The 12,554-nt window shown below is 36.4% G+C and overlaps 2 protein-coding genes across 2 annotated transcripts; one reads left to right on the forward strand and one right to left on the reverse strand.

Moving 5' to 3' along the window:
- Positions 1-661: 661 nt before the first annotated feature.
- Positions 662-5,567, reverse strand: LOC111442351 (PRA1 family protein A1-like). Its single transcript, XM_023079726.1, has 8 exons — positions 5,122-5,567; positions 4,529-4,569; positions 4,350-4,428; positions 3,557-3,643; positions 3,392-3,480; positions 3,122-3,193; positions 2,918-3,035; positions 662-1,051 (listed from the first exon to the last, which is right to left on the reverse strand). The coding sequence occupies exons 1-7, from the start codon at positions 5,277-5,279 to the stop codon at positions 2,932-2,934; spliced, it is 630 nt and encodes a 209-aa protein (XP_022935494.1). The 5' UTR covers positions 5,280-5,567; the 3' UTR covers positions 662-1,051; positions 2,918-2,931.
- A 308-nt stretch (positions 5,568-5,875) lies between these two features.
- Positions 5,876-12,141, forward strand: LOC111442158 (serine/threonine-protein kinase ATG1c-like). Its single transcript, XM_023079441.1, has 13 exons — positions 5,876-6,356; positions 7,026-7,146; positions 7,242-7,300; positions 7,598-7,662; positions 7,983-8,076; positions 8,184-8,264; positions 8,361-8,469; positions 8,934-9,006; positions 9,088-9,461; positions 9,567-9,916; positions 10,698-10,992; positions 11,420-11,490; positions 11,645-12,141. The coding sequence occupies exons 1-13, from the start codon at positions 6,114-6,116 to the stop codon at positions 11,858-11,860; spliced, it is 2,151 nt and encodes a 716-aa protein (XP_022935209.1). The 5' UTR covers positions 5,876-6,113; the 3' UTR covers positions 11,861-12,141.
- The last annotated feature ends 413 nt before the right edge of the window (positions 12,142-12,554 follow it).

The raw sequence follows: 12,554 nt of genomic DNA on the forward strand, positions 1-12,554 counted from the left end.
TATTTCAAGTCTCCAACAATTCTATGGATTTTCTATTCCATATTCGTAACAAACAGAACGTCCCCCTCAAAATACCAAAGGGAAGGAATATGAGTGGCCTACGAATCCCTGATCGAATTTTAGCGAGTGTGTGACAGCCACGTGGTTAAAGGCACCAACTTTTACTAATTATATTCACTCACTACCTTTTGGTATCCAGATAATGGAACAACCTTCTTCCAAACATCGGATAACAAGTGCCATGTTTTCTAATTGGTTCTATAAGACATCCGCGAGCAGCGATAAAATTACGTTGCTCAATCTCAGAAATGAATTTGTTGGTTTTTTAAAATTTACTTTGGAAACTTTATTTGAAAAATGAAAAAAAAACTACGAATCTTATTAGTTACCTGGTCTCCGTCAAGCCAACGGTTTTGAACTAAGCGCTTTCTCATAGTTCACTATTGCAAAGGCCTTCTGCAAGGGACAAAAGCATACGAATAGCACGAAGTCTCAAGGACCACGTAACCAAAATATGAAGTTGCAGGATGTAGTTGTACCTTAATACGCTGGGAGATCAAAGGAACTATCCAATCAAATATAATCTCCTCAGCGGTTTTGAGTTTTAATAGCTAAAAGCCTCCGAGCTTCAATCAAAAGAACAGAGCTCCTAACAAATAGATACGAAAGGCACATGAAAGGCACACATGTTATTCAACCACAATCCGCTCACGAAATGGATTGTTCTTTTTCTTTTCGTGAAGAAATAAGAAAGTAATAAAATTCACAACTAAATGGGCCATTGGAGTGCTGTATATTCTAAGAAACTCAGTCTGCTTCACTGAAAGTCTTCCATTGTATCTATCCTCAGTCTTGACAATTCAGATGACAAATGAAACAATTACATCCCAGAAACATGAGCCACAGTTTACATAAGTTGCAAAATCTGGCATATTTTGGCAGTCGTCACTTGAGACTTTCCATCCCAGCGTATTGTTCTTCAGAGGCAGCAGCAAAGCAGTCTGGTGGAGCACAGATTTACAGTATGAACACCATAATTAACAGAGGCCGCCTGTACAGAAATAATATCAATCTTAGTAGTAGCGAGCTTACATCAGGTTTATTCAATCAGTGAAAGCACTATAGTCCCAAACAAATCTCTGAAGAAACGGCAAAATACATTATTGATCTATTACTATGATACTTGACTGAGCAAATATGCTCAAGTTGGCATACTGCTATGTTATCACTTCATACAAAACATAACGACAGAATACATTATTGGCAGGACGAGAGACATCTCAGGTGAATGGTCTAGCCATACATACAGGTTTAATCACAATTTGCTTCAGATGCAAGCGTAACAGTCGAGAGCAATGGAGGATACATTAAAGACGAATCCTTACTTGATAAGTGAATTTTATTAGCCATTCATCCACATACAATTGAAGTAGCACTGTAGCAGTGAAAAATATGGGTGGGTGGGTGGGGGATTTATAGATAGTTTTTTCTTTAGAAGAAGCCTTACTAAGGCTTCATAAATGATCAATTCTCCAATTAAGAGAGGTGGGAATCGTTGTACGCACCATCTATAAGAAAAATTTAGTACGAAGTTTGAGTGGGTTAGATTTAATCAATTAAAAATAATACACTAATTGAGGTAACAGAAATACGAACTCAAGCTTACTTTTTAGTGCCTCAAAATTTCAGACTATCACATCTATCTTCTACACAACAATCATTAGCAAATACAGATACCTACAACATTCGTTAACGTATCGACATTAGGTTTCTAACAATTAGATGTGATATCCTATGAGGAAGAGGATAACAAGGGTCATAGCATATTCTAGTTCTAACAAAAATAATTGCCAAAAGGAAGCCACAAATTAAAAGGGACAGACGAAATCATTTCTTTTAAATGGCCACAAAACTTCTGTCGACCAAAAGATGTGATATCCATGCTACTGAGCAGAGATCACTCAAAAAATAAAAATAAAAACCTTCAAAGGGAGAATAATAACGAATATCACATCCTACAAATTGACAGTGTTTGGATCAAAAGCTCTGAGCGCATATATAGTATGCAATTCAGATTCGATTACTTGTTTCCAGTTCACTGGGTCTTTGTTTGGTAGATTTTTTTTTCTTTTTCAGAAAACTAGTTTTGAATTCTGTGATACAAACGATAGAAAATATTGTGACATTTAGAATTAAAAAATGCAGAATTACACTAAAAATGGAAGAAAAAAAAAACAAAGATTTATAAATATACTAATTCATACTACAAAACCGTTTCATTTTTGTTAAAATTAAAACACGTATGGTATAACATAATATAAATTATGACATTTATTTTACAAAATTTATAACATTAAAATGTTATTTATTAATTAATAGTATTTAAGATTCAACTAAATAGTTAGTCGGGAACTACAACTTTTTTTATTTTTGAGTTCAACAACATGTAAGGGTAGATAATTGAACATCTAACCTTTTGGTCGAGGATATATGTCTTAACCATACGAGCAATACAAAAATTAGCAAGTACCATTCTTTTACCATCTATAAATTTATTGCTAAACACACTTAGAACAACTTCTTAAATTGAGATTCAATTTCTATATCAACCCTAAAAAACATGTTCAGAAACACTTAAAACATAGAATACAACTATTTTTTTTCCCTTTTCCATTGAATCCCTAGTTTTTTTTTAATTTTATTGTTTTTGTATCACAAAGCAAATACACCCTAGACTTCCCAGTGTTCAAATTCCCATAATCACCCCTCAATATAAGAAACCCGGGAACAATTCCTTGTAGAAATTAACAACATAAAATTAATAACATGCACCCTTGGAGATGCATTAGAAGTAACAAAAGAAAAAGGGTAGGACATTAGTATGGAACATATAAGAACGAAGGCAGAATATACTCACATTGTAACAGGTGACTACAGTTCACTATAATTGCGCCAAACAGCACGGAATTCCTCACGGAATGTGTTTAGACGTGCTTTCAGGTTAGGTGTTCTGAAGCTTGCATGAAGCAAAGTGGCTGAAAATTTTGTTGGGGGGTTGAGAAAATCAACCATAAAGTATAAGACGGAAAAAAAAACAGATTTTTGTATAAAGCCTACATACCAAGAAGTCCAAAGGCAAGCGACCAAAGTACAGTCAACAGACCGCAAGAAATGAACCAGAGCATGAAACTCACTACATCAGATGAGGAAAAAATCAGAAAACGTAGAGCACAAAAGATATATCATGCTAAAAATCAAATTCAAAAGAAAATAAAAAGTTTGATTGAAAGATGCACTCCAAGATAATATCAGTACTTAAAAACATAGATGAAGTGGGCCCTCTAAATTCATATGCAAAAGTACACCGACAATAGGTAAAAAGTATCTTTACCAGAAGAGAACACCAAGACAAAAACCCATCGAGGACGTCCGCATATGTATATTGCTCTTTTAGCTGATGGGCGTCCACGGATAACAGGCCTGAAAAATTATTGAACAAATATGAAATCTATAGTGATGACTAATTGTATTCATGGAAATTGAGGAAGATACGTACGTAAGAGGAGGTCTCATCTTTGCAGCCATATGTGGAGAGAATTGTCGAACAGTTCTGGTTACTTTCTCACTGAATGTGCCTGCAAAACTGTGGTAAAAAAACGATGAAAAAAACTTGGCAGTCCCAACAAATTTCACCTGGAATTAAAACAAAGGATCCATGCACCTCACTATATTATCTACATTCTAACACGTGATTCCTTGATCAAAGGATACAAAGAAAATAATAATACATTAGCATAAATTTTGTATCCGCATATCTTGCAACTCTGGATAACAAGTGTAATTAAGAAGTCTAATGTCCATTAACAGGTTGAGGTTATTAACAAGCTACATCTACTATTTTTAGAGTTTTGAAGCTTGAATTTGTTGATGCATTTAGGAACAAATGATTGGACCGGAAAATCCCAGTTGCAAATATATGGAAAGGTATGAGGAACAATTGATATTTCAAAGTAAGATGGAAAGAGATATCAATATTCAGACCTGCTGTGAAAATAAATAATAAAAATTAACAAAAAGTATTGTTGATATTATTACTAAAATGTTTTTATGAACTATTTAATTAAACCCTTATGCTAGTTGTAGGAAGGTCAAAAGAGCAACTTTAGAAGTAACTATAACCGTGAAAACGACATGAAGTATAAAGATAGCTAATTCCGTGTAAGGACACCAATTTCCTCTTCATGTATGGTTACCTGATGCTATGGAAAGCCAAAGAATAAACAACATTCCCATCACAAGAAAGGCTAATAATATTTATTGTCATCTACAGTGTGTGGCTATCAGCTCACCTGTCATTCAGAAAAGCAATGCTAAGTGCTGTGAGAGAAGCAGCAACAATAGCAAGTGGCCTTCGTAGAAAACCCAAGGCTGTGATCAAGAATACACACTTGATGATAAACTGTACGAATTTTAAAACAATAAAAAGAAATGTACACAAATAAATGCAGATATAAGAAAGTTTACTCACCAAGAATGAAAACAATCATAATGAAATAGTTGGTTCGGTAACTGCAAATGCAAGAAATTAAGATTCCAAATTAGTAGGATGAACGAGGCACTGCATCGCAACCAGATTATAAATGAAATGACGTGAATAGATTTCAGCTTGTTTGCCTAACAAGTAAATTAGAATAAGCCATGATCAACTATTTGGGACACATTACGACATGATTTCCTAGGAAACTGGAAGAAATAAAAGAAGCAACGCATATATAGATTTCAACTTGTTTGCATAACATGTAAATTCACCAACTCAAACAGTCGAGCCTACAACGTCAGACATATAACTTGATTTTCCCTTTACAAATTGAACATCGCGTAATCATGTTCCATTTCGCTTTCAGAGCATATAGCTCCGTGTGGACTGGATTCGTGAAAGCCGAACTGAACCGATACGTTACAATCAGAAGCACCAGGTAGTGTGAATCAGCCTCACTTAAGCAACCATGACTCTCAGCAAAAATTGATGCCAAAATTTCATATATATATATATATACACACACACACACACACATAAAGAAATGATTAACTCGAATAAATTGTAGGAGAAAGTCATCGTACTAATAGAGATTGCACTTGAGGCGGCTGTTCCACTTGGCGGAAGATCGGGGGAAAGTGAACCTAGCGAAGAACTCGGAGATAGGCCGAGGAGGCGATGACCAATCGACCTCTCGAAGCGCATCGATCAGATCTTCAGCAGTAACGTTGCCCCAATCCATGGCTGCCTATCTCAAGTTAGCGAATTGGGGAGATGATCTGATTCTGAGTTGCAAATGAGAGCGTAAACCCTAAAAGAATGAAGGAAGGAAACTTTTGGCCTCTGAAACTTCTTGAGACTATAGAGAAGGCAATTCAAATTTGGACCGCAACAAAAAAGAAGGGAAGAAATCGCAGCGTATTTTCGTTTTTCTTCACCAAGAGATGCACATGAAATGGAACCCACGAGGTTAAGACATTGTAGGCATAAGCCAAGAGAAACCGCGCGCGCAAAAAAATTGCAGCGACAAAGTATGATATACCAAATTCCGGGTTCGAACCGTAGACTTCCCAATAACTTTATGTATTGATTAATAAAACTCGAAAATATTATTTAATAGACCTTTTGGATTTTTAATTCTCCAGTTTCTGCGTTTTTGTTTTATTTGCCAACTCCTTTTAATATATATGATGTGCGTGTGTATTTAAAAAAGGCGCCATCAATCGAGGAATTCGCTGATCACAGCAATGATCAGCAGTTAAAAAAAATACCAAATCCCGCGTTAAAAAAAAAAAAAAAAGAATTATTACACGCCAAATTAATCACCATTTATTGTCTGCTTATGCTTTAAACAAAGCCTCAAATTCAATCATCTACCCCTTTCTCTCTCTCTCTCTCTCTCTCTCTCTCTCGCTCTAGCTCCACGTTTCATTTCAAACTTCGAATTTGATTTGATCCATTTGGAAACCCGTGCACGGTTCTTCAAATTTCATCTTCGAGCTGAATCTTCGGTTGCTGGGAGGAGTTTTATTCGGGTCTCGAGTATTGGGATTTGAATCTGCTAGGGCTTGGCCGAATGGCTCATTCCACGGGGAGAACTCGGGTGGTGGCGGATTATCTGGTTGGTCGGCAAATTGGCTCCGGATCATTCTCGGTGGTGTGGCATGCTAGACATCGAGTTCACGGAACGGAGGTGGCGATCAAGGAAATTTCCATGACCCGGCTCAGTAAGAAATTGCAGGATAGTCTCATGTCCGAAATCTTTATCTTGAAGAGGATTAATCATCCTAATATCATCCGATTGTATGATATTATAGAGGTTAGTGTTTAGTTCTTTAGGTTCTATGTGTTGATGCTTAGAAAAATTTAGATGGAGTTGAGAATTTTATGTTTTACTCTGCATTTGTTCTCCAATTTGTGGGATAAGAGAAGCTCTAGATAACATTTCAAGGATAAGAAAAAGTTTTTCACCAGAATGCGCTTGGTTTTTGTGGACGTTTAGTCCTTCTAAGCACATTGTACTGAGAAAGGCTGGTCATGTTTGGGGTTATAATTTAACTTAACGGCTGATGTAGAAGGCAGACAGCTGATTAGGATTTTCGGAAGGTTGCCGGCGTACACCGTTGTTTATGAACCTTTGCAATACACAATATTTTGCCTGCTAACTGAAGTTCATGGATTTGGAGGGAACTGTTTTATTTTTTCAAATTGATCAGCTTCCTCGCTTTATGGGTGGAATACGAAGAAATTTTTAGGCTGAGTGGATTTAGTGTGGGTTAAAAGGTCTGGAGGGTTCAATGTATTATCATTTGTTGGGAGTTAGTATTATTATTTTTTTTTCCACTTGTTGAATCAGGTCATGCAATCTTTCATGGAACATTATGGTTTTCTTTTCTTATTTGTTATCTGGGGGAGGATTTGGAGTGGAATTCGTAGGAATTGGTGATTTCTGAGCCCTTCGCAATCTTCATCAGTTACCTCCATTCAGGTTCCTGGGAAGATACATCTGGTATTGGAGTACTGCAAAGGTGGTGACCTTTCTTTTTACATTCAGCAGCGCCATGGAAGAATCCCTGAAGCAATTGCTAAGCACTTCTTGCAGCAGCTTGGTACGTTTAACACCACCCCCCCGGTTTGGGGAGGGGTTGTGTGATTTTTACATCTTCCTTGAAGTATTAGTAAGAGATATTCTTGTGAATGGCAGCGGCTGGCTTAAAAATCCTTCGTGACAACAATCTTATACACAGAGATCTTAAACCTCAGGTAAGCCGTTTAGTAAACTCCATTTTAAAGTTTTGTTGGGCTTGTGCATATCATAGCAAGACAACAAACAGCAAGCTAGCCTTGTGGAATGCTCGATGGTTTTTCTTTATGAATAAAAGGACGAGTGGTATATATTATTTCCAAATGTCCAATCTCTATGTCTCATAGTTTTGTTTCTCAATAAATATTCAGCACGTTTGTAGATTTCTGATGGGTGAGTATGCTGTTTAATTGTTCTATTTTGACATGCCTCGCCTTTTTGTTTGTTTGTTTTTTTTTTTTTTTTTTGGGGTGCAGAATCTCCTGCTTTCTGCAAGTGACGACAATTCAGTTTTGAAGATTGCTGATTTTGGATTTGCGAGGTAGAACGGATTCTTCCCCATTTACCCTCTGCAGATTTATCTAAAATGGAACTATGTCATGTTTTTGTACTGCTCATATTCACATTCAGAAGAGCAAGTGAAAGATAGTTGTGAATAGTTGTGAATATCTGTTATCAGTTTCCACCAGAGAAGTACTTCACTTCTCATGTGTTAAAGATTGTAGCTTAAACTAATTTTGGTATTTAAGTTTGTGATTGGTAATGAAAGTTTCAACCCATTGAAATTTATTACCTCCATGTCAAAGTATTCTCCTATGACCCTTTCATTTGAGACCTATGTTCTCCAATTTCTTTTGCTAGATCTCTGCAACCTAGAGGACTTGCAGAAACCTTGTGTGGCTCACCACTTTACATGGCTCCAGAGATCATGCAACTCCAGAAGTATGATGCTAAGGTAATGCCTATGCGTTTGCATACTTTTTTTTAATAAAAAAGAAAAGATAAAAACAGTCATTATATGTAATCAAACTTCATTCTATTAACTGTGAACTCCATACGCAGGCAGATCTCTGGAGTGTTGGTGCTATATTATTTCAGCTCGTAACAGGAAGAACTCCATTCACAGGAAACAACCAAATACAGGTACAGTTAGTTTTATGTTTTCTTTTTCTGCATGCCTAGAGTGTTCATTATTACCAAGGACGATCTCATACTATATTTTTATTATGAATCTGGCAGCTGCTCCAGAACATTGTCAAATCAACCGAATTACATTTCCCTTCAGATATAAATGACTTGAGTTTTGAATGCAAGGATTTGTGCAGGAAATTACTGCGTCGAAATCCAGGTATAAAGTTGCTTGAAAATTTTATTCTTTGATCTTTTACTGCATTGCCACATCTTGGGTTATTGCATCTGAAGAACGAATGAGTCCCGCAGTATGATGAAATATCTCTCTTTCCATACAAAAGAAATAGAGTATGACGTGAATGTTGCTCTCACTTTTCCTAAATTTCCTCAATATGCCTGCCTGAACTCTCCCACTTTTATTGGCTACAATTCCCTCCAGTTACCAGCTTCTTGGTAGCTCTAGAAGAATTTTCTCGATTTATGTTATTTGGAAAGGAAATGTGCAATCTTCTTTAAACACCAGTGGTATGAGTGTAATTCTTGTTTGTTTGTACATTGATTTGATGGAATTAAATTCTTACATTTTGTAATACTTACCTTTATTTATGCTAAGCTCCTATTAACTTCGTTGGATTTCTTCTCATTTTTGTTCTATTCCGTTCATTGTCATTTTATATGCAGTGGAGAGATTAACATTTGAAGAATTTTTTAAACACCCCTTTGTGTGTGCTAATCAACCTGATGAATCGTTGAGGTAAATAAGCAAAGATCTCCATTTTTTTCAATCTATGTTTATGTTATCAAAATAATAGAATTTAAATCCATATGCTTACAGAAGTAAGAGGTCATCGAGATTACTGGATGAATTTCCTTTTTCAGAATCCGATCCTGCTAGTAATATGGAGGAAAATTCACAAGATGATTATCTACCTTTCTCTTTAGACGATGATTCTAGTGGTCCTGAAGGAAGTCCATCCTTTGTGAGGAGGTCGTCAATGAAGTCTACTTATGGATTTTCCCCAGATAAAAAGGTTGATAGAGGGACCAGAGATACTACTTCCAGATACGGCAGCATTCCAGATAAAATGGAAAGTACTACTCTGATTTTGGATACTCGTGTTCAGTTGGAAAGAGATGTACACTCTGATAGAAGTCTGAATGGTGCATCAAGATCTGCAAACACACTATCGGTGAATAATCGGCCTAGAGGTATGAAGTATATATTTCTTCATCCCCTTTATGGGATTTAGCTGTCTAGATCCAGAATGTCTTACCATTGCCTCTTCCCCTTATGTTCTATTTCCTCAATCACAGTTGTGGATTCACCGGATTTGATTGATCAAGATTATGTTATTGTGTCTGGACCCCCCATGGATGACACCTCATCTACCTTGGCAAGTGCTTCCAAACCAATCCCTTCTCGCAAATCACAGAGTCCTCCTCAATCATCGATAAGGTTAGGTACTGCAGTGACTGCACCAATGCCTATCATTGGCAGAGCTACTACTAGCAGCTACCGAATGGGAAGCTTGGGAAGTCAAAGTTCTGCTCCAGGGTCAATGGATATAGAAGACACTTTGGAACAGCCATCTGCAAATTGCAGGGCAAGAGTCAAGTCATTGCAGCAGTCTGCATCTACCATTACAGAATTAGTGAAGGAGAAGGTAAGTTGATTTCAAATTGCTGCAACTAATTTCTTTCTTTTACCATCCAGTTATGAAATCTGAGAGATGTTTTCTTTTCTGTTTGGAGGGCGGTGGGGGAGAAAAATAAGATATCTGTCTATATGAGCTATTATAAACAAAGAGTGGAGTGGAAAGGTTTTTCTTCATTTACATTGTTTTTCTCTCATAGAGGACGCATCTTTTGGAGCCAGACTTTATTTTTCAGTTTCCTGGTCATGACTGGAGGAAGAAAGTACTCAACGTACCAAATATATGAGTTCTTTTAAGAGCAATGTGATCAATGAGTGGAGTGAAAGGTTATTCCATTTATATTTGGTCTCTCTCATAGAGAACTTATCTTTTAGTTAACGCTATTTTTCAGTCTCCTGCTTAAGACTGGAGGACGCAAATACCTAATGTCCAAAATTGTTACAAAATATCATGCTTCTCCCGGTTTTTTTACAAATTTCCTCGTGTATTTCTGTTTGTTATGCCAAGCGACTCTCTCGTTCTTTTTCATTATTTCACGCATCAGTAATTAGAATTAATAGTTAAGAAAATAGTAAAGTATTATTCTGTTCCTTACTTACGATAGATGCTAAGTACTTCTATCATTACGTTGCATTATTGTTGGATTAGTATTCAAATAAATATCTTTTTTTTTTCTTTCTTGGATATGCCTATATGCGTATTGTCACCTTATATCATGTAATACTGAAATATAATTAAAAATACTACATTATGGCATAAGAAACTTACAGTGTCATATTTCTTTAAAAAGATCACTGCGGGTAGACAGCTTGAAGCATTCTCGATTCAGCTTGTTATTCTTGCAATCTGGAAAAAAGCTCTGGACATATGCCATACACAGGCTGCTTCAGCTTTAGAAGGAAGTCCAGGCCAAGGCTCTGCAGAATTTAGGAGAAGCCTCAGCAAGAAGCAAGGAAGTTCTCTTGGGAAGGAATCTCATCTCATTGTTAACTCACATCAGCCAGTGGATATCTCTTCTCAAGTTGAGAGGGAGTTTCTTCGGGAAGTTGAATATGCTGAAGAACTTGCCAAGATTGTTGAGCCCGGTAAGTTTTCGACTGAAATTTTCCCACTGATACTGTAAGGATCTTATAGAATTGCATTTCATTTGCCAGCACTTGCAGTTAGCTGATCTAATATTCAGACAAAACAACCTTACAGAACACCCAAAAAGCCCCCCACCCACCCGACACACACGCTCCAACCATAAATAAACCTAACATAGCCATGAACATCCAACCTTCACAAATGCCAGCGGCAGCCTTCCACTATGGAGTTGCCAAGTGCAATGTGTGCCTTTTAGAATTAATTGGAAAGTGCAGATCTTATGTATGTCTTCTGTAACAGCTGCATACCAGAGACTCAATTTGTCCCCGATCTGCTATGATTTGTTATTGATCTTAATATTGCAAGCATATATAAGAGTGATATCAAGAGAGAGAGCTCACTTCGTTTTGTTACCTATGATTACAGGTAATACAGAAATGCCAGATGCGATAGAGACAGTATTTCAATCAGCCCTAGCTTTTGGGAGGCATGGAGGCGTGAGTACTCCTATTCCTAGTGTGCATGAATTTTGGATCATCAGTTGTGCTGTCTACCCTGTAGAATATCAAGAACGTTGCTATTATGACAATATCACTCTGTTTGTTAGTAAGTCTCGACTGATTTCTGGATGTAATGTGATGATTGGCACAGGTTGAGGAGCTTATGGGTGAAATGGAAACTGCAGCTGCCTTGTATTCAAAAGCTGCACAATTACTGGTTTTCCTTCTCGTGGAAGCACCATCTCTCATTCTAAACCCACCATTTTCACTTACAAATTCAGACCGATACAGGCTGCGAAGTTACATTGATATTCTTAATAACAGACAGGGTTACTTAAGGTCTCAACGATTAGCTCTTTTGAAGTGAGAGAGTCAACAAGGCCCTCCCTGAAAAAAGAAGCCAAAAACTTCGATTCTGATCAGCAACGAGCACTGTGTCGTGTAACATCATTTCTCTGTACAGTACAGTCTAAACACTATTGACTATTCTTTGAGTGATAGGGAGGAGGTGGGGGCTGTGTTTCTTGGGGTGATTGGATCTCTGCAAGACTGTAACACAACGCTCTTGACTATTGTATTAGTGCCATAAAGTATGGTATTCACATTTATTTTATCCGTCTCGGCTGCCGTGTGGTACATAACTTCACAGAAACTTCAATTTCAACACTTCTTTTGTCTAAATTACTAAAATATTTATGAACTTTTCAGTTTGTTTCGTCTTGGGATTTTTTTCCCAGTAATTATTTATAATATCTGTCTACTAGTTAATTATTAAATTAACAATTTTTAAATATTTGTGTGACTCATAATTGGAGTACTTTTTTTATGAAATAAGATAAAGATGATATTAGACTAATTACATAACTCGTCATTTAATTAAATACGATGCAATACACATAAAAATATTAAAATATTATTTTAGTTCCTATAATTTTGTTTTTCAGTTTAAAAAAAATCTTAATTTTAGATCTCAAAATTTGTTAAATATTAATGATAGTTGTCAGCAAGAAATAAATATAATCTTATGATTTATTAAAGAAACGTTGATAATGACTATTTAA

This window comes from Cucurbita moschata, unplaced genomic scaffold, assembly GCF_002738365.1.
Source record: "Cucurbita moschata cultivar Rifu unplaced genomic scaffold, Cmos_1.0 Cmo_Scf00004, whole genome shotgun sequence".
In the NCBI taxonomy this organism is placed as follows: domain Eukaryota; kingdom Viridiplantae; phylum Streptophyta; class Magnoliopsida; order Cucurbitales; family Cucurbitaceae; genus Cucurbita; species Cucurbita moschata.

Bases quoted from the DNA above. Each gene is read 5' to 3' on its own strand.
- LOC111442351 (XM_023079726.1), bottom strand. From the start codon at position 5,279: ATGGATTGGGGCAACGTTACTGCTGAAGATCTGATCGATGCGCTTCGA. The intron at 4,429-4,528 runs GTGAGTAAACTT...TCTTGATCACAG, and splicing joins TATGATTGTTTTCATTCTTG to CCTTGGGTTTTCTACGAAGG. The intron at 3,481-3,556 runs GTACGTATCTTC...ATAATTTTTCAG, and splicing joins AAGATGAGACCTCCTCTTAC to GCCTGTTATCCGTGGACGCC.
- LOC111442158 (XM_023079441.1), top strand. From the start codon at position 6,114: ATGGCTCATTCCACGGGGAGAACTCGGGTGGTGGCGGATTATCTGGTT. The intron at 7,147-7,241 runs GTACGTTTAACA...TGTGAATGGCAG, and splicing joins GCACTTCTTGCAGCAGCTTG to CGGCTGGCTTAAAAATCCTT. The intron at 8,077-8,183 runs GTAATGCCTATG...CTCCATACGCAG, and splicing joins TCCAGAAGTATGATGCTAAG to GCAGATCTCTGGAGTGTTGG.